Source organism: Aythya fuligula, chromosome 31 (genome assembly GCF_009819795.1).
Source record: "Aythya fuligula isolate bAytFul2 chromosome 31, bAytFul2.pri, whole genome shotgun sequence".
NCBI lineage: Eukaryota > Metazoa > Chordata > Aves > Anseriformes > Anatidae > Aythya > Aythya fuligula.
In genome coordinates this window covers 154,483-177,171 of record NC_045589.1, presented here as the reverse complement: position 1 = coordinate 177,171, position 22,689 = coordinate 154,483, and the positions used below count along the sequence as shown (strand labels likewise).

The following is a 22,689-nucleotide window of genomic DNA, read 5'->3' as shown; positions in this document are numbered from 1 at the left end:
AGATTCCCCTCCAGGATACTATTTGCCATCAGTCCCAGCACATCTGGGACACTCCCAGGCCAGTGAAAGGCCAGCTACTATTTGCTAGGCTATGTGCAACCAAGAAGACATCTCACAGTCTTTCAGTGATCTCTAGGGGACTCTGATCCATGGTGAAGCCCAGAAAAGTAACAGGCCTGTCCAGGGAAGGTGTCCTGGGTTGTATTTCTGACACTATCTTTGGAAGACGAGTGCAGAGATGTGGCAGAGATGCCACTGTGGAGACATCAGGACTGTCACCAAAGTACACGAGATCTGAGGGCTAAGAGAAATGCAAAGGAACAAGAGAACAAAGTGGAAGCCAAAAGAGAGCAGCAGGGAAACAGCCATTTCCTGCTGCTGGCCATGGCCATGGCTCCAGGGAAGCAGCAGCCCCGACCTGCAGGCAGCAGAGAGGCAGAGCCCAGTGGGCAGTGAGGGACAGCCCCAAAGGCCACTGGGGCTGCTCCTCCATGTGGCAGCTGGGCTCTCGGTCTGAGCTCTTCGTGCATGCTGGGGCTGCTCCCCCAGGTGCAGAAGAGATGGGAGGAGATGGGACATGAGACCAGTAAAATTCTGCTCTCTTCTTTATTGTCATTATCTGCACAAGAAGCCCAGTTCTATAAGTACATTAGAGCATTGGGTCAAAACTTAATAAATAAATAAATAAAATAAGCAGACACTAAGAATAAAAGTAAGTCAAATTCACCAGCTTTAGACAGTATTAATAAATAAATAAAATTAAAGACAATTGTCGTAACAGTTTATTTCAGAAAACGTCAGTGTCCTGAAACGATTGTAGGCACATGATTAATGTAGAAGAAGAATGTCTGCAAAGACTTGCTTGAAGCATGTATTCAAAGAGTTTCCTCACTGCATCCCTGAGCTCCTGGTTCCTTATGAAGTAGATGAGGGAGGTCACTGCTGGAGGCACCACTGAGTACTGAACCACCAGCAAAAGATTCAGGGATGAGTATAGAACTGCCACCAGCAGGTCCGTGGATGGGGTGGAGAATGAAAGGAACTTCAGGTAGGCAAACGAGCCAGTGCTCACAAACAGGGGGACCAGAGCCAGGTGAGGGAGGCACGTGGAAATGGACAGTGGCAGTGTCCACCCTGTTGGTCCTCCCAGTGTCTCCTAGGAGGCCAGCACATCCCAGACCCTCCCCAGCTCTCCACACCTGCCTCTAGTCTCCCCAGCTAAGCCCAGCCCAGCCCAGCCTGGCCCAGCAGAGCAGCCTAGGCTGGGATGGCAACAAAGCAGCAAATGGAGAAGTGGGGGGTCAGTGCAGTGTCCCTGCTGCTGCCATCTGCAGGAGATACCCCAGGACACTACTCACCAGGGAAGCCTGCAACCACCCAGGCCAGCCTTATTCCCCAGAACAGCACCACACTGCTGGCCCTGGGGCTCCTCAGGCACCACCACTGCACACACACAGCACCCTGCTCTGCTCCCAGGACACCCCATGTCCCACACAGTCTTGTCCCAGGCCAGCACGTCTGGGCTGGCCTGAGCAGCCATTCCTGCATCCCCTGCCCATGCTGCCCACAGCCCCCCAGCTGGCGGTGCTGCTCTGTAGAGCGAGGGGACTGTGGTGCATGGGGCTGTGGGGCACTCTGGAGGGCCGTGCTGGTCAGGCTGGGAAGGCAGAGCCAGCTGGATGGGGGCACTGCCACTGACTGCCTCCCACACAAGTGGTTCTTTGGCCATGGAGGGTGCACACAGATAGCTGGCCTCCTTCAGAGTCAGAGACTCACGGAATAGCCAAGATGGAAGAGACCCACAAGGATCATTGCATCCAACTTATTTCCAATGTCATTAGATGTTTTGGGGTGATTCACTGTATTCAGTCTACAAAATGTCAACTGAGGTATGACAATGCAGCAGACTGCTTTCCCTGTACCTGCTGTGTTCCCTGCAGTTGCAGAGCTCTCCTTTGCCTGTTCCCACCCAGATTTAGCACTATATCTATACTTCAAAAAGTTATCTTTACTTTGCAATATCCATGGGAGTAGCTTTGGGAGAAGAGCTGAGCCTTCAGGCACTGCCCTCAGCAGATCCTTCTATGCTGCAGATGCTGGTACGGAGCCAGCTGTATTAGAGAAGTGCCCCTGGCCTGTCCCTGCCTGTGGACACAGAACTGCCCCGGAGCAGCACGGTGAGCAAGAGACAAGAGCAATGAGTCCTCGCAGCAACACAAGGGCTCTGTAGGAGAGTACGAGGTGAAAGGGAGAGCAGCTTGGGAAAGAAGAAGCTCTGGGGCTCCTTGGCAGTGCTGCTGTACCAGGACACTTCTTCCCTCCACCCCTGCACACAGCCAAGTGCCCCTGCAGCTTCACTGCAGGTCTCTGAGGGAGGATCTCGGGCAAGCATATCACTGCAGGGTTGTTTTTTTTTTTTTATTTAAATACACAGAGAGCCTGCCTCCTTGTTTACACCAAGTCCAGGAGTCACATGGGACATGTAGATACTTAAATGAAAGAATATGAACAAAGACATTTCTTTGTGGACAATAATTTCACAAGCAATATAAAGAAAAATATATACTCAAACAAAATAAAAAACTAACAAACAAACAAACAAAAAAACTAACCTGCATCTGGGCCTTTAATGAGTTACATTATGAATGATATGCAGAAAAAGAACTAGACAGTGGGTTCGAGTGCATCCTCTGCAAGTTTGCAGGTGACACTAAACTCAGTGGTGCAGTTGATGCAATAGAAGGAAGGGATGCCATCCAAAGGGATCTGAACTAGCTTGTGAAGTGGGTCCATGAGAAACTGAAGATGTTCAGCAAGTCCAAGTGCAAGGCGTTACACCTGTCTCAGGGCAATCGGACACGAGGACAGACTGGAAGAAGAACACATTGAGAGCAGCCCTGCAGAGAAGATTCTTGTTCTCGTGGACATGAACTGTTCAACATGAGCCATCAGTGCGAGCTTGCATCCCAGAAGGCCAACTGCATCCCGGGATTCATCAAAGGATGAGTGGCTAGAAGGTCGAGGGAGGTGATTGTTCCCCTCTACTCTGCTATTGTGAGGCCCCACTTGGAGTACTGAATCCAGGTTTGGCGCCCCAGCACAAGAAGGATGTTGATCTGTTAAAACAGGTCCAGAGGAGGGCCACAAAGATGATCAAGGAGCTGGAGCACCCCTCCTATGAAGGAAGGCTGAGAGAGTTGGGTTGGTTTAGCCTGCAGAAGAGAAGGCTTTAGGGTGAATTCATTGCCTACAAACCACCTGTCTGAGCTGGAGCAAAAGCCCAGTGCAGGGAACGGTGGTTACGAGGGGCTGTCTGTGATGATTGCGTCTTCTCAGTAATTAAAGGGGGCATAATAAAAGATGGAGAACAACTCTTTGCTCAATCAAATAATGACAGGACAAGGGGGAATGGTTTTAAACTTCTTCACTCAGAGGGCGGTGAGGCACTGTAAGAGGTTGCCCACAGAACTTCTGGATGCCCCATCCTTGGAGGTCTACAAGGTCTGGGTGAATGGGGCCCTGGCAAACTTGATCTAGTGGGTGACATACTTGCCCATGGCGGGGGGGGTTGGAACTAGATGATCTTTGAGGTCTCTTCTAAACCAGGCAGTTCTATGTTTCTATGATTCTAAGACAGGCAGTTTATTCCTTCTGAAAAACACTCATTCATCACTTTCCACACCGCATCTTTCAGCTCCTGGTTCCTCATGCTGTAGATGAGGGGGTTCACTGTTGGACTCACCACCGAATACAGAACTGCCAGCAAAAGATTCAGGGAGGAGGAGGACATGGAGGGAGGCTTCAGGTAGGCAAATATGGCAGTGCTGGTGAAAAGGGAGACTACGGCCAGGTGAGGGAGGCATGTGGAAAAAGCTTTATGTCGGCCCTGCTGTGAGGGGATCCTCAGCACAACCCTGAAGATCTGCACATAGGACAGCACAAGGAAGACAAAACACACAAATAATAAAGAGGCACTAACCACAATAAGCCTAGCCTCTTTGATATAGGCATCAGTGCAGGAGAGCTTGAGGATCTGGGGAATTTCACAGAAGAACTGGTCCAGGGCATTGCCTTGGCAGAGGGGAAGGGAAAAGGTATTGGCAGTGTGCAGCACAGCATAGAGAAAAGTACTGCCCCAGGCAGCTGCTGCCATGTTGACACAAGCTCTGCTGTCCATTATTGTCCTGTAGTGCAGGGGTTTGCAGATGGCAATGTAGCGGTCATAAGCCATGATGGTGAGAAGAGAAAACTCTGCTGTGACAAATGTGACAAACATAAAGACCTGGGTAGCACAACCGAAGAAGGAAATGGCCCTGGTGTCCCACAGGGAATTAGCCATAGCTTTGGGAACAGTGGTAGAGATGGATCCCAGGTCGATGAGGGCGAGGTTGAGGAGGAAGAAGTACATGGGGGTGTGGAGGCGGTGGTCGCAGGCTATGGCTGTGAGGATGAGGCCGTTGCCCAGGAGGGCAGCCAGGTAGATGCCCAGGAAGAGCGCGAAGTGCAGGAGCTGCAGCTCGTGTGTGTCTGCGAATGGCAGGAGGAGGAACTCAGTGGGGAAGCTGCTGTTGGACATTTGCTGCTTCTGGGCATAGCAGCCTATTTATGGAGGAATTTAAAGAGGCAAGTTAGATAGAGTTTTCTGAGCAAAACCTAAAGCATATCTCATTGAAACATCCTCAACAAGACACACTGCCTTTTCCAGGGAAGAATACATGCTTCTGCCTGGAGCTTTTGATTTGGTTGCCTAAGAATGCCTAAGAGACCAGGTTAGTCAACTTTGCTCTCTGGAAGGGTCAGTACTGCCCTGTAGGTACATGATAAAGACCACCAGGGACTGGTGGTGGTCTCTGAGACAGGTACCTGCCCCAGGTAGCAGGCTCTGGGAAGCAGAAAGACTCCCCCCTACTCTTCTGGGTGGCCTCCTTCCTCCCACAGCTTCTCCCCGCAATGTCCTGGGCAGCTCCCCAGGCAGGCTGAGTGCTGAGCCTGGCAGGCAGCAGAGGCCCTGCCCCGGCACACAGCCCCTGGGGCACAGCAGGGACCCTGCTCTGCACCACAGCCCTGGACACCCCGTCTAAACGCCTGGCTGCACAACTTGCAGCTGGCCCCACAAGAAGGAAACCTCATGTTTTATCCCTCTGACAGCTTTGGAAGGTAATCCCTGCTCTGGAATTTGTCATTTTCCTCTTATCCAAAAAAACTCCTCCTGAGTCCTGAGTCCTCCTGAAAGCTCCCATAGGCTGTGGGATTTGCCAGCAAATCTGCAGATGGCACCAGGAACAACAGCTGCATTGCCCTGTAGCCAGAGACTTACCCTGTTCAGGGCTGTGAAGATTTCTCCCGCAGTGAGCTCTCAGCATCCCCCCTCCACACTGCCTTTAACATCTCCCTCCCTTCTCTCAGCTGCCCTTGTCCCCTGCAGGCAGTGCCCCCAGCCCTGCTGCGCTGTGCAGAGGAGCTGCTCCTGGGCAGAGCTGTCTCTCTGCAGTGCTGCCCGCTTGCCAGGAGCTCCCCTTGGGCCCAGGAGCCTGTCCCAGCTCATCAGCACAGGGAGCTCTTGACAAGTCCCTGGGCCTCCAGGGAAATCAACTTTGAATCACACTCAAGCAGTCTTTTGGGATACAATCACTTCTCTAAAGTTTTGATCGGGACTTATTTCCAGTGCTGTCTTTGCTCCTAATTCCATAGAAGATGTTGGCAGGAGAATCATCTATTCTTGTCCCATTATGTGACCAGACACCCTCAACGTGAAAGGCAGGGTGAATACCACCTCTTCCAAGCACTTGGAGATATTGGTGGGATGCTGTGGAGTGTGTGTGGGGGAAGAGATGACACGACTTTTCCACAGAAACTCAAATCTCTCTGTCTACATATGCTACAAAACCACTTGTCAGCCCACAGAGTCAAGAAACATACAATGCTTTGGGTTAAAGGGACCCCAAAGACCATCAGGTTCCAGTCCCCCCTGCCATGGGCAGGAACAAATCCTACTAGTGTTGCTCAAGGTCCCATCCATCCTGGCCCTGGACACTATCAGGGAGGGGGCATCCAACACTTCTCTCGGCAACCTGTTCCAGTCCCTCACCAACCTCCCAGTGAAGATTTTCTTCTTTAGATTTAATGTAAATGTACTGTCTTGTAGTTTAAAGGGATTGCCCCTTTCCTAGAGCTACAATCCCTGATAAAGATTCTATCCCTATCTTTCTCCTATTTTTCTCCCCCGGTTCTGTTAAGGAGAGTCAGGAAGACAGTGGCTGCGTTGTGCTTCGCTAACAGCTGGGGATAAACCACAAAACATCTGAGGACACAAACCTGACTGACAATTGATAAAGGAGGCAGTGAGGGAACCAGACATGGTCAATCACACTGACTGAAGATAGCACGGGAGAGAGAGAAAATATTTATTCCAGTGACATTATCTGATCAGGGATTTGTTGGTCTGGAAACCAATAGAAAAGGGGGAATGCTGGTTAAAGGGTATGAGAAGAGGCTGAAGACACTTGGGTTGTCTAGTCTGGAGAAAAGAAGGCTGAGGGGTGACCTCATTGTCCTCAACATCTTCCTGAGTGGGGGAAGTGGTGAGGGAGGTGATGATCTTTTCTCCTTGGTAACTGACCACAGAAGGTATGGGAATGGCACAAAGCTGCACAAGAGGACGTTCAGATGGGACATCAGGAAAAAATTTTGTACTGTGAGGGTGGTTAAATGTGGAACTGGCTCCCTAGAGACCTGGCTGATGCCCCATGCCTGTCAGTGTTCAAGAGGCATTTGGAAATTGCCAGAAATAGATCAGGGATTTTTTTTTCCTATATATATGCCCATAGCTATGTATATTTATATTCATAACTCTGAATATTACTATAGAATCATAGACTATCCAAAGTTAAAAGGGACACATAATGATCATTGAGTCCAACTGCTAGCTCCACATGGGTCTACCCAAATGTTTTTATAAACAATGTGGATGTAGGACTAGAAGGTGTTTTGAGCTAATTTGCTGATGATACTAAACTTGGAGGAGTTGTTGACTCCATTGAAGGTGGAAAAGCCTTGCAGAGATAGATTGGAGAGCTGGGCAATCACCAACTGCATGAAGTTTTAAAAGAGAAAGTGCTGGGTCCTGTAGCTGGGATGGGGCAACCCTGGCTATGCTTACAGACTGGGGGACGAGACGCTGGAGAGCAGCCCCACAGAGAGAGATCTGGGGGTTGTGGTTGACAGCAAGCTGAATATGAGCCAGTAGTGTGCCCTGGCAGGCAGGAGAACCAACCGTATCCTGGGGTGCATCAAGCATGGCTTTGCTAGTTGGTTGAGGGAAGTGACTGTCCTGCTCTACTCTGCGCTGATGTGGCCTCGCCTCGAGTACTGTGTGCAGTTCTGGGCACCACAGTACAAAAAGGACATGAAACTATAGAAGAGTGTCCAGAGGAGGGCAACGAAGATGGTGAAGGGCCTAGAGGGGAAGATGTATGAGGAGCGGAAGAGGTCACTTGGACTGTTCAGCCTGGGAAAGAAGAGGCTGACGGGAGACCCCATCGTAGTCTACAGCTTCCTCACGAGGGGGAGTGGAGGGGCAGGTGCTGATCTATTCTTTTTAGTGACCAGCAGGACCCGGCACTTGGTCTTCTTAAACTTCATGCAGTTGGTGATCACCCATCTCCCTAATCTGTCCAGATCTCTCTGCAAGGCATTTTCACCCTCAACAGAGTCAACAACTCCTCCCAGTTTAGTATCATAATCAAATTAGCTATAAACACCTTCTAGTCCTACATCCAAATTGTTTATACAAACATTTAATTGAACTGGCCCTAAAACGAAGCCTTGAGGGACCCCACTGGTGACTGGCTGCCAACCTGATGCGGAGCCATTTACCACAACCCTTTGAGTGCTACCCGTCAGCCAGTTATTCACCCAAGGTATGATATTTTTGTCCAGCTATATGCTGGACATTTTGTCCAGTAGGATCATATGTGAAACTGTGACAAAAGCTTTACTGAAATCCAAAAAGATCACATCAGCTGGTTTCCCTTGATCAATTAGATGGGTGATCTTATCATAAAAGGAAATCAATTTTGTCAAACAGGACCTACCTCTCATGAACCCATGTTGACTGGGACCAATGACTGCATTGTCCCCCAAGCACACTTCAATAGCTACCAGAACAATCTTCTCCATACTTTTACCAGGCACTGACATGAGACTAACAGGCCTGTAGTTACCAGGGTCTTCTTTCTTGTCCTTCTTGAAACTGGCACGACATTTGCCAACTGGGACCTCTCCACATTCCCACGACTCTTATAATAATTGAGAGAGGCCCTGTGATAATGTCAGCCAGCTCTCTGAGCACTCTGGGATGAATCCCATCCGGACCCATTGTCGTGGTTTAACCCGGCCAGCAGCTAAACACCACACAGCCATTCGCTCACCCTCCCCCTTCCCTCTCTGGGATGGGGGAGAGAAACGGAAAGTGAAGCCCGTGAGTTGAGATAAAGACAGTTTAATAATAACAATGATGATAATAGTACTACTACTACTAATAATGTGTACAAACAAGTGATGCACAATGCACTTGCTTACCACCTGCTGACCAATGCCCTGCCTAACCCCAAGCAGTCCGGCCCCCTCCCCCCGGCTAGCCACCCCTATATATTGTTTAGCATGACGTCAGATAGTATGGCATGCCCCTTTGGCTAGTTTGGGTCAGCTGTCCTGGGTCTGTCCCCTCCCAGCTCTTGCTGCACCCCCAGCCTGCCCGCTGGCAGGACAGAGCAAGAAGCTGAGACATCCTTGGCTTAGTATAATTAATAGTATAATTATGGCTTAGTATAAGTATAGTATAACTATATACTACGTAGTATAACTTGGCTTATTACTCTCCTTAGTATAATTACTCCCACAGTAATTACAGGAGATAGAGAAGAGCAATGAGTTGTTCAAATGTAAACACCATTTGACATTTGAGGTGCACAAAGTTGTCTGTCTTAGCGGTAATGCTTTAAGTTAGGACTTCAGAGACTGGGAATGTAGGTATTAGAGTTTTGTCAGTGCAGACTGCTTAAAAATGTGACCTCCATTTGTGCCTTGTCACTCACCTGGGAGCTGTCCCTTGTCATTTAGCTAAATAATATAAACCTCCCCTTTAACATATCTCTCTCCTCCCCAAAATTGGGAGTAGATTAATGGAGAAGTGGTAATTTAGAGACAGTACTTTCTAAAAGGTGTTTGAGAGCTTAGGCACGTGAGTGGACTGCCCTACATCTAGTAAATTAGGAAGTTCTATCAATTGCCTTGAGGGTAGAGGGGCCTTACAGAGACATCTTGATAGATCAGAACGTTGGTCAGTCACCTACAATATACAATTCAATAAGAACTAATGCCAGATTCTGTACATCAGACCATGTATTCCTGAATGTACATATAGACTGAGGGACAAGTGGATGGAGCATAACTCTGAAAAAAAGGGATCTGGGGGCTGTGGTTCATGGTAAGCTCAGGATAAGTTAACAATGTTCCCTGCATGGACCATGGTGGAGTTGATCCTGCCGGAGGGCATCATAGCTCTTCAGGAGAGCCGTCTTTGGCCCCTTCAATATCTGCTTGGAAGAGTCCTTTGGAGTAAGGCCCTGTATTGAAGAGCAGTCCAGGAAAGGCGGTTAATATTCCAGGACCACCCCCTCCAACATCAAGGGCAGTCCAACCCAAGAAAAACAAACTCAGGTAAAAACAGCAAGAGGCCTGCATGGATGAACCAGAAGCTTCTCACCAAACTCCAGAGCAGAAAAGAAGCATAGACAAGGTGGAAACAAGAACAGATACCCTGAGAGGAATACAAAGGCCTTGTCTGAGCATGTAAGGAAGAATATCGGAAAACTAAAGCACAACTCCAGTGGAATTAGGACAAGGATGTCTAAGGCAGTAAAAAGAGCTTCTAGAAGTACACAGGTGACAAAAGAAAGGTTCTGTTATATGTGGACCCACTGCTGAATGAGGCCCAGGATCTGTTGATACAGGACAGGGAAAAGACAAGAGGTGTTGAATTCCTTTTTCACGTCAATCAGTACTGGCAAGACTGCCCTTCAGGAATCCCTAGTCACAAAGAATGGGGAGAGTCTGGAAGGAAGATGTACACTTGGTGGGAGTGGATCAGGTCAGGGCATACTTGACCAAATGGGATACACATATCTATGGGACCTGACGGGATTCACCCATGACAGCAGAGAGAGCTCCCTGATGTCCTTGCGAGGCCACTCTTAGTCATCTTGGATCATTCCTGGTGAGTAGCAGAATGTCCATCTGAGCTCCAAGAAGTATTACTTGAAAAGGCAAATGCCATGTTTCCTAACATCCTCCACACCATCAGTAAAACAAAAAAAAAAAATTTAGTGTTGTTTAAATAGGTCAATAAATGCATATCTTTTTATTTATGTCTCAGACTTTTTTTTTTTTTTTTCCAGCCTCATTTAGCCTCAACTTTGCCTTCCAAACAAAGACTTTTGTAGCCTCTTCCGTCTTCTAAGACTCGGTTGCATGTTAAAGGAAAGATGAAAACAAAACAAACACTCTTTAAGACAGCTGTTGCACAGGGTTCTCCAGGGATGAGGTGTTTTAGTGCAGGGGGTAACTGGCTTTGAGAAGGTTTAGAAACAGTCATGGAGTGTGTCTACAAAGCATCAAGGATTTCTGTTTCTCATACTGCTCCCCATGTCATGTAGGTTGGAATTCTGCAGGACATGGTGATGGGACACAGCCAGGAGAGCTAACCCAAAGTGTTCAAACTGATGTTCTTCACCATCCAGCAACCCCCTGCAGCCTACCACCTGACTACCAAAAGCATGCTGTGCAAACCAAATAAACCAGTGAAGAACAGCTGAGAGAGTTGGGATTAGCCTGAAGAAAAGAAGACTCCAGGAAGCATAATTGTGGTCTTCCAATACATAAATGGGGCCTACCCACGTGTGTAGTGACTAGACTAGACTAGACTAGACTAGAACAGAACAGTTCAGTTGGAAGAGTCCTTCAAAGATCATCTAGTCCAACTACCTGACCTCTTCAGAGCTAAACAAAAGTTACAGCATATCAATGAGGGCAATGTCCAAATGCTTCTTGAACATTGACAGGCCTAGAACTGCAAGCAGGTCTCAAGGAATCCTATTCCAGTGTTTCACCACCCTCACAGTACAGAAATTTTTCCTACTCTCCAGTCTGGACCTCCCCTGGTGCATCTATGTGCCATTCCCACACATTCTCTGGTCAGTTACCAGTGAGAAGAAGTCATCACCTCCCTCTCCACTTGCCCTCCTAAGACAGTGGCTGAAAGCAATGAGGTCGCTCCTCAGCCTTCTTTTCTCCACACTAGACAAACCAAGTTTCTTCTGCCTCTCGTCATAGGACATCCCCTTTTACTAGTATTCCCTCTTTTCCCTTGGTTTCCCAACTGACAAGATTCCTGGTCAGATAACCTCGCTGGAAGAAGCATTTTCTCTCTCTCCCATGCTCTCACCAGTCAGTGTGACTGACCAGGTCTGGCTCCCTTCACTGCCTCCTTTATCACTTGTTGGTTAGGTTTGTGCCCCAGATGTGTTGTGCTTTATCCCCAGGAGGTAGCCAAGCACCACACAGCCACTCTCTCCCTCCTCTCTTTTAACAGAACAGGGAGAGAAAGATTGGAGAAATAGCTGGAGAAACTCTATCAGGGAGTGTAATGATAGGACAAGGGGCAGTGCTTTTAAGCTAGAAAAGAGTAGATTTAGATCAGATATAAAGAAGAAACTCTTCACGCAGTGGGTGGTGAGACACTGGAAGAGGTTGCCCAGAGAAGTGGTGGATGCCTCTCTCCTGGTAGAGTCCAATGTCTGGTTGGATGAAACCTTGAGCAAACTGGTCTAGAGGGAAGTGACTCTGCCCATTTAAGAGTGACTGGAACTAGACCTTAAGGTCCCTTCCAACCCCAAACGTTCTATGATTCCATGAGCTTGCTGGCCAACAATTGGTTGTGTAGTCTGTGTAGACAGAGGGATTTCATTTGCTGTGAAAAAGATTCCTTCTCAATGTTAACAAGTGCTTGGAAGAAACAGAATACAGCTCTCAGTCAATTTGTGGGTGTCCTAACTAATAAAAGGACAGGAAAAATGATTCCCATAATGAACTCTTATTTTGATTTAGGAGAAAAAATATAACTGGAAGTAGGTGTCTCTCTCTAGCTGACAGAAGGAAGAGCAGTGATTACATCAGTTTGATTCAAAGTTTTTTTCCCCTGGAGGCCCAGGGACTTGTCAAGATCTCCCTGTGCTGCTGAGCTGGGCCGGGCTCCTGGGACCAAAGGGAGCTCCTGGCAAGCGGGCAGTGCTGCAGAGAGACAGCTCTGCCCAGGAGCAGCTCCTCTGCACAGCGCAGCAGGGCTGGGGGCACTGCCTGCAGGGGACAGGGGCGGCTGAGAGAAGGGAGGGAGATGTTAAAGGCAGTGTGGAGGGGGGATGCTGAGAGCTCACTGCAAGAGAAATCTTCACAGCCCTGAACAGGGTAAGTCTCTGGTTGCAGGGCAACGCAGCTGTTGTTCCTGGTGCCATCTGCAGATTTGCTGGCACACCCCACAGCACATGGGATCTTTCTGGAGGACACTTAAGAGTTCCTAAGATAGGAGAAGAACAAGTTCCAGAGCAGGGACTACCTGCCAAAGCTGTCAGAGGGACAGGAGACGAGGATTCCTTCTCACAGGGCTGGCTGTGCAGCCGGGGTACAGGCAGGGGTGGCCAGGGCTGTGGTGCAGAGCAGGGTCCCTGCTGTGCCCCAGGGGCTGTGTGCCAGGGCAGGGTCTCTGCCGCCTTCCAGGCTCAGCATTCAGCCTGCCCGGGGAACTGCCCAGGGCACTGCGGGGAGAATCTGCAGTTGGAAGGAGCCCCCCGAAACAGGCAGGACAGACAGGGTCCTGCTGGTGCCCAGAGGCTGCTGCCTGGGGCAGGCTGCTAAGAGGTCCACAGCACCCCCAGGCCATCTTTGGGGGAGATTCTTGATGGGGAGCACCAGCGCCTGCACTATCTAAACGAAAGGCACTCTCAGGAGTCTATGCTTCTGTTTTGCTGCCATGAAGGACAGTAAGGAGAATTGTAATGGATCAGTCCCTGATATTCTTTACTATATACAGCAGGGTAGTACTGACACTTCCGAAGCCCACAGAGGACACAGAGGATTAACCTGATAATTATTGTATCCCTAGGGAAAAATAAAATAAAAATAAAAACTAAATATTTTACAAGACATAGCATGTATTCTTCACAGGGAAAAGACTGTGATTCTTGCTGAGAAAGTTTCAGGGAAATTTGGTTTAGGTTTTGCTCAGAAAACACTATCTAAAATTCCTCTTTAAATTTCTCAATGGACAGACTAATACACCCAAAGCCAGCAAATGTCCAACAGCAGCTTCCCCACAGAGTTCTTCCTCCTGCCATTTGCAGACACACGTGAGCTGCAGCTCCTGCACTTCGCGCTCTTCCTGGGCATCTACCTGGCTGCCCTCCTGGGCAACGGCCTCATCCTCACAGCCATAGCCTGCAACCACCGCCTCCACACCCCCATGTACTTCTTCCTCCTCAACCTCTCTCTCATCGACATGGGCACTATTACCACCACTGTTCCCAAAGCCATGGCTAATTGCCTGTGGGACACCAGGACCATTCCGTATTTGGGTTGTGCTACCCAGGTCTTTATGTTTGTTGCATTTGTTCCAGCAGAATTTTATCTTCTCACCATCATGGCTTATGACCGCTACATTGCCATCTGCAAACCCCTGCACTACGGGACAATAATGGACAGCAGAACTTGTGTCAGCATGGCAGCAGCTGCCTGGGGTTGTGGTTTTGTCAATGCTGTGCTGCACACTGCCAATACCTTTTCCCTTCCCCTCTGCCAAGGCAATGCCTTGGACCAGTTCTTCTGTGAAATTCCCCAGATCCTCAAGCTATTCTGCTCAGATGCCTACCTCCAGGAAATTGGACTTATTGTGGTTACTGCATGTTCACTTCTGGGGTGTTTTATTTTTATTGTGCTGTCCTATGTGCCGATCTTCAGGGCTGTGCTGAGGATCCCCTCACAGCAGGGCAGGCACAAAGCTTTTTCCACATGCCTCCCTCACCTGGTCATGGTCTTCCTGTACATCAGCACTGGCACATTTTCTTACCTGAAGCCCCCGTCCATGTCCTCCTCATTCCTGAATCTTTTGTTGGCAGTCCTGTACTCAGTGGTGCCTCCAGCAGTGAACCCCCTCATCTACAGCATGAGGAACCAGGAACTCAAGGATGCAGTGAGGAAAATTATGTCTGGGTGTTTTTCAGAAGCAATAAAATGTCTGTCTTCTGCATATCGCTGATAATGAAACTCACTAAAGACCAAGATATTTTTGTTTTGTTTCGTTTTTATTTTCTTTTTACATTGCTAGAGCCCTGCAACATGAGGCAATGGGAAGGGGTCGGGAAAATTATTAGTTATTCAACCAGTGAAATTTCGTAGACTAGATTGAGTGAATCACCCCAAATCATCTCCTGACATTGGAGATGTGTTTGACTCGATGATCCTTGTGGGTCCTTTCCATCTCAGGCTATTCCATGAGTCTCTGACTGTCAAGAAGGCTGGCTATCTGTTGGCACCCCACTGACCTCCACTTCTCCATTTGCTGCTTTGGGACCAGCACAGTCTGGGCTGCTCTGCTGGGCTGGGCTTGGGAGAGGAGATGGAGGTACGGAAAGCTGGGGAGGGTCTGGGCTGGGCTTGCGTCCTGGAAGCGACAAGGGGGAACCACAGAGCAGTCTGGACTGTGTCCTTGTTCACTGGGTACGGATATGACCAATGCTACTCATCAGGACTTTCACAGCAACTCCTTCTCTGCAGAGTTCTCAACATTTTCTTAAAATATATATTCAGTCCTTGTTTCACTATTCCACACAGAGGTGACCATTTCCTTCAGGATGCCCAGGAGTTGCTAAAGGCTGCATGAAGAACCATGACTTTGGATGTGTGGACAACCTTTTGAAGCATGAGCTGGTTGGCAGGCAGAGTACCAGAGGGATGGTGCAGGGCATCACCTGCACCTGGTGCTCCTGGGTGTGCTGGAAAGAGGCCTCCTGAGCACAACAGCTTCTTGTTGCCCTGTGGATGCTGGCTGTGAGGTCACTTCTGTCCCAGCCCCTGGCTGGCCAACAGCAGGGAGGCAGAACCTCTGAGGTCCTAAAGGCCATCAGAAAGCTGCCCCCAACAGGGTGACACATTTGGGGAGGCCAGGGGAAAGCTGGGAGAATAAAGGTGGGAGACCAGGGGAAGAGAAGATTGACTTCGCTAACATTAAGGAAAGATTTGGAAGAGGGAAAAATGGTTCACATAAGGGTGCTGATACTGCAAAATATTCATGTTAGTCAATATTTCTAATTTGTACCCTGAGAACCTAGTCCTACCTTAAATGCTGTGCCTCAGCCTGAAAGGAATCCACTGTTCTAATCTCCAACATCAGATCATACCTCAAACTCCAAACACATTTGCTGTTACCATTGGTCTTTACATATTGTTCATCCAAATCCCAGGCCCTTAATTCCTATCACTATATTGCCAGTTTTAATACCTGCCCTCATCCCAGAACAAAGCGGATAATAAAACCCTGACCAAAAATCTAGCCCATACCCTAAACACTGACTTGTTACCCAAAGCAGAACACCAAAGCTCTAAGACTCTGCTGAATCCCTAAAACTGCAAGGCAAGACCTAATCCCTAGACCCGAACCTGAAAACCTAACCCCTATATCCCTGAACTCTGATCATGTAATCAAATTGTTTTGGCCCCATGGGGCTGACGTGGATCTGGTCAGGGCATAGGGATCAAGGAGGACATGGGTGGGGATGCTCTGCTGAGGTTAGCTGTGCCTCAGGATCTCAGGAGGCAGCAGGAGGCCCATGGCTGTGCAGGTGGGTGTCAGGGCACTTGTGCCTGATGGCCTGATAGGCCCCCTTCAGGTACATGGCTGGTCTATGAGGGTGTCATTTTAGATGCCATAAGGAACTGAGGAGCTGCTGACATGCAGCTAGAGTAAATTTTTATTTCAACGTCCTGCCCTAGTACCTAACAGAGCTTGCGCATAGGTTTGTCCAATCTCTTGAGAAATTGAAAGGCCATCTGGATATGTATGGCCTTGGAGGATGACAAGGACTTTTCCTTTGTCTTGTTAGGTGCTGGGCATCAAGGAGGGTGCCAGCTTTGTATGTTCCTATAGGGTGTCAATTGTGCCTTGGAAACTCTCTCTCCTGTAGGAAGCATTTACCTTTGGTGGGGACTGTGAAATCACTTCTGCCTCTGGAGCTGATAGGCCAGCAGCAGGAGCATAGCTGGGCCAGGGACTGGGAAGTCTCATCTTTCTGAAGTAGCTGCCAGGTCAACCTTTCCCTTCTGGCTGGCGGATGGTCCTTCAGGCTCTCATCTCCCAGCGTCTCTCCCAGGCCAGCAGAAAGCACCTGGCTGGCATGGTGCTTGCGTGATGCCCTCTGCCCAAATACCTGAAAGGCCCATGCAGAACCTGCCTTGGCTGTGGATTTTCAAGTGTCTTGTGCCTGAGTCCATGAGCAGAGAGCAGCAGGTATGTGGCTTGGTTGTGTCTATCTAAGGAGGTGAAAGTCCATCAGGAAGGCCACATAGCCTGGAAGATCACGGTGAGGTTCCTTGTGTCTGGTCAGCTGACAGGCCATGGGAATGTTGATGAGTGTGGATGCCTGTGTGAAGGATGGTTTCTGAGATGTTGGAACTTTCCTTGCTCATGGGAAACAGCATGGAAGAGGAAACCTGACTCAAAGTGAAGCTTTGATGGTGGGAGGTGGACATGAGAAGGAAGATACTTTAGTGGAGGGGATGTGTTATAGTGTCAGAGGTATCCTGGAGGAAATCCATTCTCAGTCCATGGGTTTGTGTTTCAGGCACAGCTGGAGAGGGTACAGACATCAATGAATGCACAGAAATTCCTATGTGAGTGCCAGGTGGGAAAGCCAGATGAATGTTTGCAGCCTGCAGGGAAACAGAGACAGGTGTTGAACAGTATAGGATAGCCAGCAGTGGAGAAGGACAAGGGCACTGACAAGGCAAAGCTTAGCCAAGAAAACCAAGGTCTTGTCCTTGGCTATGGCAGGTCTCTTCCACCAAGGCCTAGGAGGAGATGTGGTTCACTAACATGACAATACAACTGGGGCTCCTCTCCTTTTTGTACCTCCTGACAGAGGCCTGGAGGTGTCACACCTCTGTCTTTCACTTGGCACTGCATACCACATCCCACTGTCTGAGGAAGTGCCCGGAGCTCCTTTGTGAGAGACAGAAGCTCTCTGCCCAGGGCTGGCAGCAGGCCTTGGCCTTTCTGCTTGATGAAACAAACCCAGCACTTTCTCAGCCTCAGAGCCACCTGCACAGGGCCTTGGCCTACCTGTAATCATGGCCTGCGGTTGCCTGCTCTAAGGAGTCCATGGAGCTTTGTCAGAAATGGCCCTCATTGGAACCAATCAATGCTTTCAAGAACTTCAGTGTTTGGCTTCTGTCTTTGGCTGTCATCATGATATTCATCATGACATTTCATCAGTCTGTTCTCAGAAGCTGAAGTCGATAGACTTAGCAGCAACTACACCTTGGGACTTATTAAGACACAGAAAGGCCTAAGAGTCTCTTAAAGGGGTCTGGACAGGTAGGAGAAGTTGGACACTGTGCTGACAACCTTGCTCCTCACCTCCCCAGCTCACACCATTTCTCTCATTGATCCCCTAGGACGTGCATCACTTCTGACATCAGATTTCTCCACTCAAGTCTGCAGTTGCACCTTGTAGTTCCCTTGTCCCAAATCCCTCCTACTTTCCTTAGAACATCCTATAATATACAAAGAACCTACAAAGGTTCTGGTTTTCTCAGTGCCAGCTGGCAGCATCCTTCCTCAGCACAGAGGAGAACTGAAACACAGGGCTGCTTTAGCCCACCAGAGATCACAGTTTTACAGTGGTCTGATTCTCAGCTTTCAGCAAACACAACCCACACAGATCCTTGCTCCATGAACACTTTGATTGATGAGGATATTTCTCTGGAGTTTCACAGAGAGACGTAATTTTTCTGAAGCCTGTAGCTCATCAGCTGAGATTTCTTCCAGATGAGAAAGCCAGGTGTGAGACAAGAAGAGGAAAGGAGCTTCTCTTAACCCCCACCATGGGCAATAGCCCAAGTGCAACATATATAACCAAGTTGCCAAAGTACTGAGCTGCTGCAGCCCACTGGGGGCTCCTTGGAAAAGGAATTAGATGTGAAGAGAGGGGTCCAGCTGGAGAAGAGATACCATGCAGATGAGAGTCTGTGAATAAAACTAGGTGGGATAACCCGGACGTTGGTTTCTGGGGCCATTTCTGATGCCTTTGGTTATCTGAAAATTCTGCATGGATCAGAAAATATGACATAGGCCTTTAAGGTGACTGTTCCCCAATAACACTAGCTGCAGGAGATAGAAAAGACATGGACTGGGACACCTTCTGTTCTCTTCTCTGCTAGGTGCTTGCAAAACAGTGTTCCCCTTCCTTGACCATCTCCACCAGAATGAGGAGTTCATGTATCAGGCTTGGATGTGAACCCCGTGCACCTACATTTCAATGTGAGGCTCCTGAGACAAGTTGGGGTTTATATCTCTTGTCCTTAGCAGCACCAGCAAAAACAGCTGTGCCCTCTGGGTCTCCCCGTCCTGCATTTCCATTCAGAACAGAGGTAGCTTTTAAACTAGAAGAGGGTAGATTTAGATTGGATATTCAGAGGAAATTGTATTCTCTGAGAGTGTGAGGCACTGGAACAGGTTGACCAGAGGAGCTGTAGGTGTCCCATCCCTGAAAGTATTCAAGGCCAGGCTTAATGGGGCTTTGAGCAACCTGGTCTGGTGGAAGGTGCCCCTGCCTATGGCAGGGCAGTTGGAACTGGTTGATCTTTAAGGTGCCTTTGAAACCAAATCTTTCTATGTTCTTGTGATCTTATGATTAATGTGACTGACCAGACTTGTTTCCCGTCACTGCCTCCCATTCTTATTTTTCCTCATTGCATGGGAAAAAGTCTTGGATCAGATCCCCTCAGTGCTTAGCTGATCATCAGGGCTAAACCACAACATATTGCTGTTAGTGACTGGGCTTGAGCTTCTGCTAAAACTATTACAGCTAATGGGTTAATCTCAACAAGTTTTCCAGATGAAGCCAGTGCACAGATTCCTCTTTGCCAGTCTAGAGGCAAAGAGCAAGGCAGGGCACTTGGGGTCTAAGACCAGCCCAAGCCCCATGTTAAAAGTCCTTAAAACTCCCCACTTCTGAGCTTCCCATTTTCCTGCCTAAGTGCACCCATTCCGTCCTGGGACAGGTCCAGAGAGGACAACACAGCCCATGGAGAAACTACTTCACTGCTTCAAACCCATCATCTCCTCCCCCACCCTTGCATTTTGAGGTGGTCGCTTTTTGTGGTCATCTGTTCTGATCCTTTCTATGTCTAAACACATAGGGAAAGGTGAAGGAGTAAATTCCTGTCTTTGCTGAACAAGTTTCTCTTGTGGTTTTTGTTTTAGTTTTGTTTGTTTTCCTGTTAGAGGAGTAGTTTGATTTACAGAGGAGAGTAATTTACTACAATCATCAGAGACTTGAGTAATGAGTTTAACCTACTTCACTCCTGGTGCCTGTGAGAACTTGTTCTCCTGAGGATCCCCCAACAATCAATGAAGGCAAGAAAAAGTGCTCGTGTCTGGGTCATCCCAGCCTAGAACTGCCATGCAAAATAAAGGTGAGGGATCTCTTTCAGATGCTCTTCTCTCTCTCAGCATTGACGGGATGAGAGTTAGTCAAATAGCTCAACCTGAAGGATGTGACTTTTAGACAAGTGAAATATAAACCTACACAGTAGTACTTGGCACTTTGCTTTCTTTAGGCACTTCCTCTTTGTACTACAAGGACTATCCTTAAGCTTTTGAAGAGGACAAGATTTTTCCACCTCTCAGAAAACTAAGGCATTTAGTTGAGAATGTCTGATAGTAAGAACAAAGAGCAATTCTGGATATATCTGCTTTTCAGTGCAGAATGAAGTCAGATGAGATTGTGATAGATCTGTTTCTACTGACCTGGTGGGACCATAATGAATTTTGGCCTTACTTTACAGTACTGAAAAAGGCAAGCTACACTCGGTCCCCATTTTCCTTCTTTCCTCAAGAAATAAGGGAAGATGACAAAGAAGAAATCACAGCACTACAAAAGAAAGACCTGAAATTTCTTTGTCTTGAAATAAACCAGGGGATCCTCAGCTGCTGGTAGTCCAAAAAGGCAAGTACTGAAGAGGAGAGAGAATAACTTTCAATATACATATTTGAATTCATGGTTTAGCATCTACATAATAGAAAATACTTGTGCAGAAGATGAGATTTCCTTTTGAAACATTGTTACAACGGGTGTTTGCAATTGTTCTGAGTAAATGAGGACCTTCACAGGAACAGGGTGCAATCGCTAACAACCCCTTATTAGTCCTGTGTTCTTGAGAAAGAATCATTTGTGGCTGATGGACAAGGTTGGAAAGAAGACAAGAAATTCCCTGTTGACTCTGCATGATATGTGAAATGGAAAGGTCAGAGTGTGAGGAAGGTCCAACAGAGTCTCCTCTCTCTGTTTATAGGAAGCCTGCAAGCAAGGAAAGAGAGAAGGAAGGAGATAACCTTGCATCCAGACCATGAAATTATTTTACTTGGTTTTGCCATGTTCCTGCCTCAGCAGGATGAATGGAAATTGGGCATGGGAGTAGGCAATGGAACTGTCATTTCTGAATTCATCCTCTCAGGCTTCACAGAGCTTGAACGAAGGTTACAGCTATTTTTCTGCATGGTCCTTCTACTCATGTACCTGACTACAGTGATGGGGAATGCAGCCATCATTTTCCTGGTGTGTGTGGATAGCCGCCTACAAACCCCCATGTACTTTTTCATTGGCAATCTGGCATTCCTGGAAATCTGGTTTACGTCCTCCACAAGCACCAAACTCTTGGTTATTCTGAGCTCTGGCAGGAGAACAATCTCAGTAGGCGGCTGCTTTGCCCAGTCCTCCTTCTATTTTGCCCTGGGTGGTGCAGAATTAGCTCTCCTTGTTGTCATGTCCTTTGACCGTTACATTGCCATCTGCCAGCCTTTGCGCTATGCTGCCATCATGAAGCATCAGCTCTGCATCCAGCTGGTTGCTGCTGTTTGGGTCATGGGCTTCACATTCTTGAGTTACCGCCTGGTGCTGCTCTCCAAGCTCACTTTCTGTGGTTCGAACAAGATCCAGCACTTTTTTTGTGACAGCACCCCCTTATTTCAACTGTCTTGCTCTGACATCACCCTGCTTTGGAAAATAGACTCGTTTTTCATATCGTTTATTGTGCTGTCTTCCTTGTGTTTAACTCTGGCATCTTACACGCACATCTTTTTCTGTATTCTACAAATGCCAGCAGCCTCTGCGAGGAGAAAAGCTTTTGCTACATGTTCCTCCCATCTCACCACCTTGGCCATTGCCTATGGAAGCTGCATAGCTCTCTATGCACACTCCTCAGGACATGTTTCTTTGGAGACCAACAGCATTGTAGCTTTGCTGAACACTGTCCTGTACCCATTCTTAAACCCATTCATCTACAGTCTTAGAAACAAGGCCGTGATGCTGGCCCTGAAGGAAGTTATGGCCCTTGCATCAGCACAGCTTTTCCCCTAATCGTGATGCATTTTTGAAGAGCATATGTCCAAGTGCCTTCAACTGGAGAGACTGGGAGCCAGGGACTTGTCCTGGGCAGGCTGAGTGTCTGATCACAGCTGCTGGAGAGAACTACCTTGCACACACACACACACATGCACACATTCACACACAGACACCACCACTTTACATTTCCTACTAATGGGCCTCTGTCCTGCTCAGCCAGAGAGGGGATCAGGATAAGGCCATTTCTGCTGTTTGTGCTTGTGTGAACACTGAGTGTGCATGCCTGCATTCACCTATGTCCAGCCATGTATTGATGCCTACGTGTTGTCTGTGTGGGCTTGTGTGTGTGCCTGCTGGGTGTACGCACTCTGCCTTGCTCTTGTTGGACCCAGGGGCATGGAGCTGCAGCAGCTTCAGGTCTCTTAGGATTCTGGAGTGGGCTCTTGGTTGAATAGAGGTATGTGCCTGCAGGGCACAAAAACATCTCTGTGTGTGACATAGATGTGGAAAGGCTGAAAGGAGTGGAAAGGCAAAAGGGCAACCGCAGATTGAAAAAAAAAAAAAGGGGGGGCAGAGGGAGGGAAGTCATTTTAATATTTTTAATTTCACTGAACTTTCATAACTTGAAAAGTTCTAAGCTTCTTAAATGCAGGAATTGAGTGAGGAATAAAAAGTCACTATATTCTGCTGTTACTAACATCCCCATCCAGAGAATGATCAGTCTCTGAAGTGTAGAATATCACCAATACAGGTGAAATCTTCTACTGCCAAGTAGACAGATTAAGAGAAGAAAGTACTGAATAGATAAATAAATAAATAAAGCACAGCCCTTCCATGGCAAATGGAAGGGCTGTATTTCCACCCCTGGAGCAGTCGATTCCAGGTGGACTGGACAGCCCTTCAAGGGAAAGCAAGCTGTGGTCTGTACGCTGATGCCAAAGGGCTGGAGAAAAGCATGTCA

At 48.2% G+C, this 22,689-nt stretch overlaps 2 protein-coding genes across 2 annotated transcripts; one reads left to right on the top strand and one right to left on the bottom strand.

Moving 5' to 3' along the window:
• Positions 1–3,628: 3,628 nt before the first annotated feature.
• LOC116500120 (olfactory receptor 14A16-like) lies at positions 3,629–8,178 on the bottom strand. Its single transcript, XM_032205035.1, has 2 exons — positions 8,094–8,178; positions 3,629–4,599 (listed from the first exon to the last, which is right to left on the bottom strand). The coding sequence occupies exons 1-2, from the start codon at positions 8,176–8,178 to the stop codon at positions 3,629–3,631; spliced, it is 1,056 nt and encodes a 351-aa protein (XP_032060926.1).
• Positions 8,179–20,795: 12,617 nt separating this feature from the next.
• LOC116500150 (olfactory receptor 49-like) lies at positions 20,796–21,743 on the top strand. The gene has a single exon (XM_032205064.1). The coding sequence runs from the start codon at positions 20,796–20,798 to the stop codon at positions 21,741–21,743; it is 948 nt and encodes a 315-aa protein (XP_032060955.1).
• Positions 21,744–22,689: the final 946 nt, after the last annotated feature.

What these genes read in the sequence shown, in the direction of transcription:
- LOC116500120 (XM_032205035.1), bottom strand. Translation starts at nt 8,178, where the DNA reads ATGGAGAAGATTGTTCTGGTAGCTATTGAAGTGTGCTTGGGGGACAAT. An exon ending in TCAACATGGGTTCATGAGAG is followed by an intron (nt 4,600 to 8,093) that starts GTAGGTCCTGTT and finishes CTCCATAAATAG; the next exon opens with GCTGCTATGCCCAGAAGCAG.
- LOC116500150 (XM_032205064.1), top strand. Translation starts at nt 20,796, where the DNA reads ATGGGAGTAGGCAATGGAACTGTCATTTCTGAATTCATCCTCTCAGGC.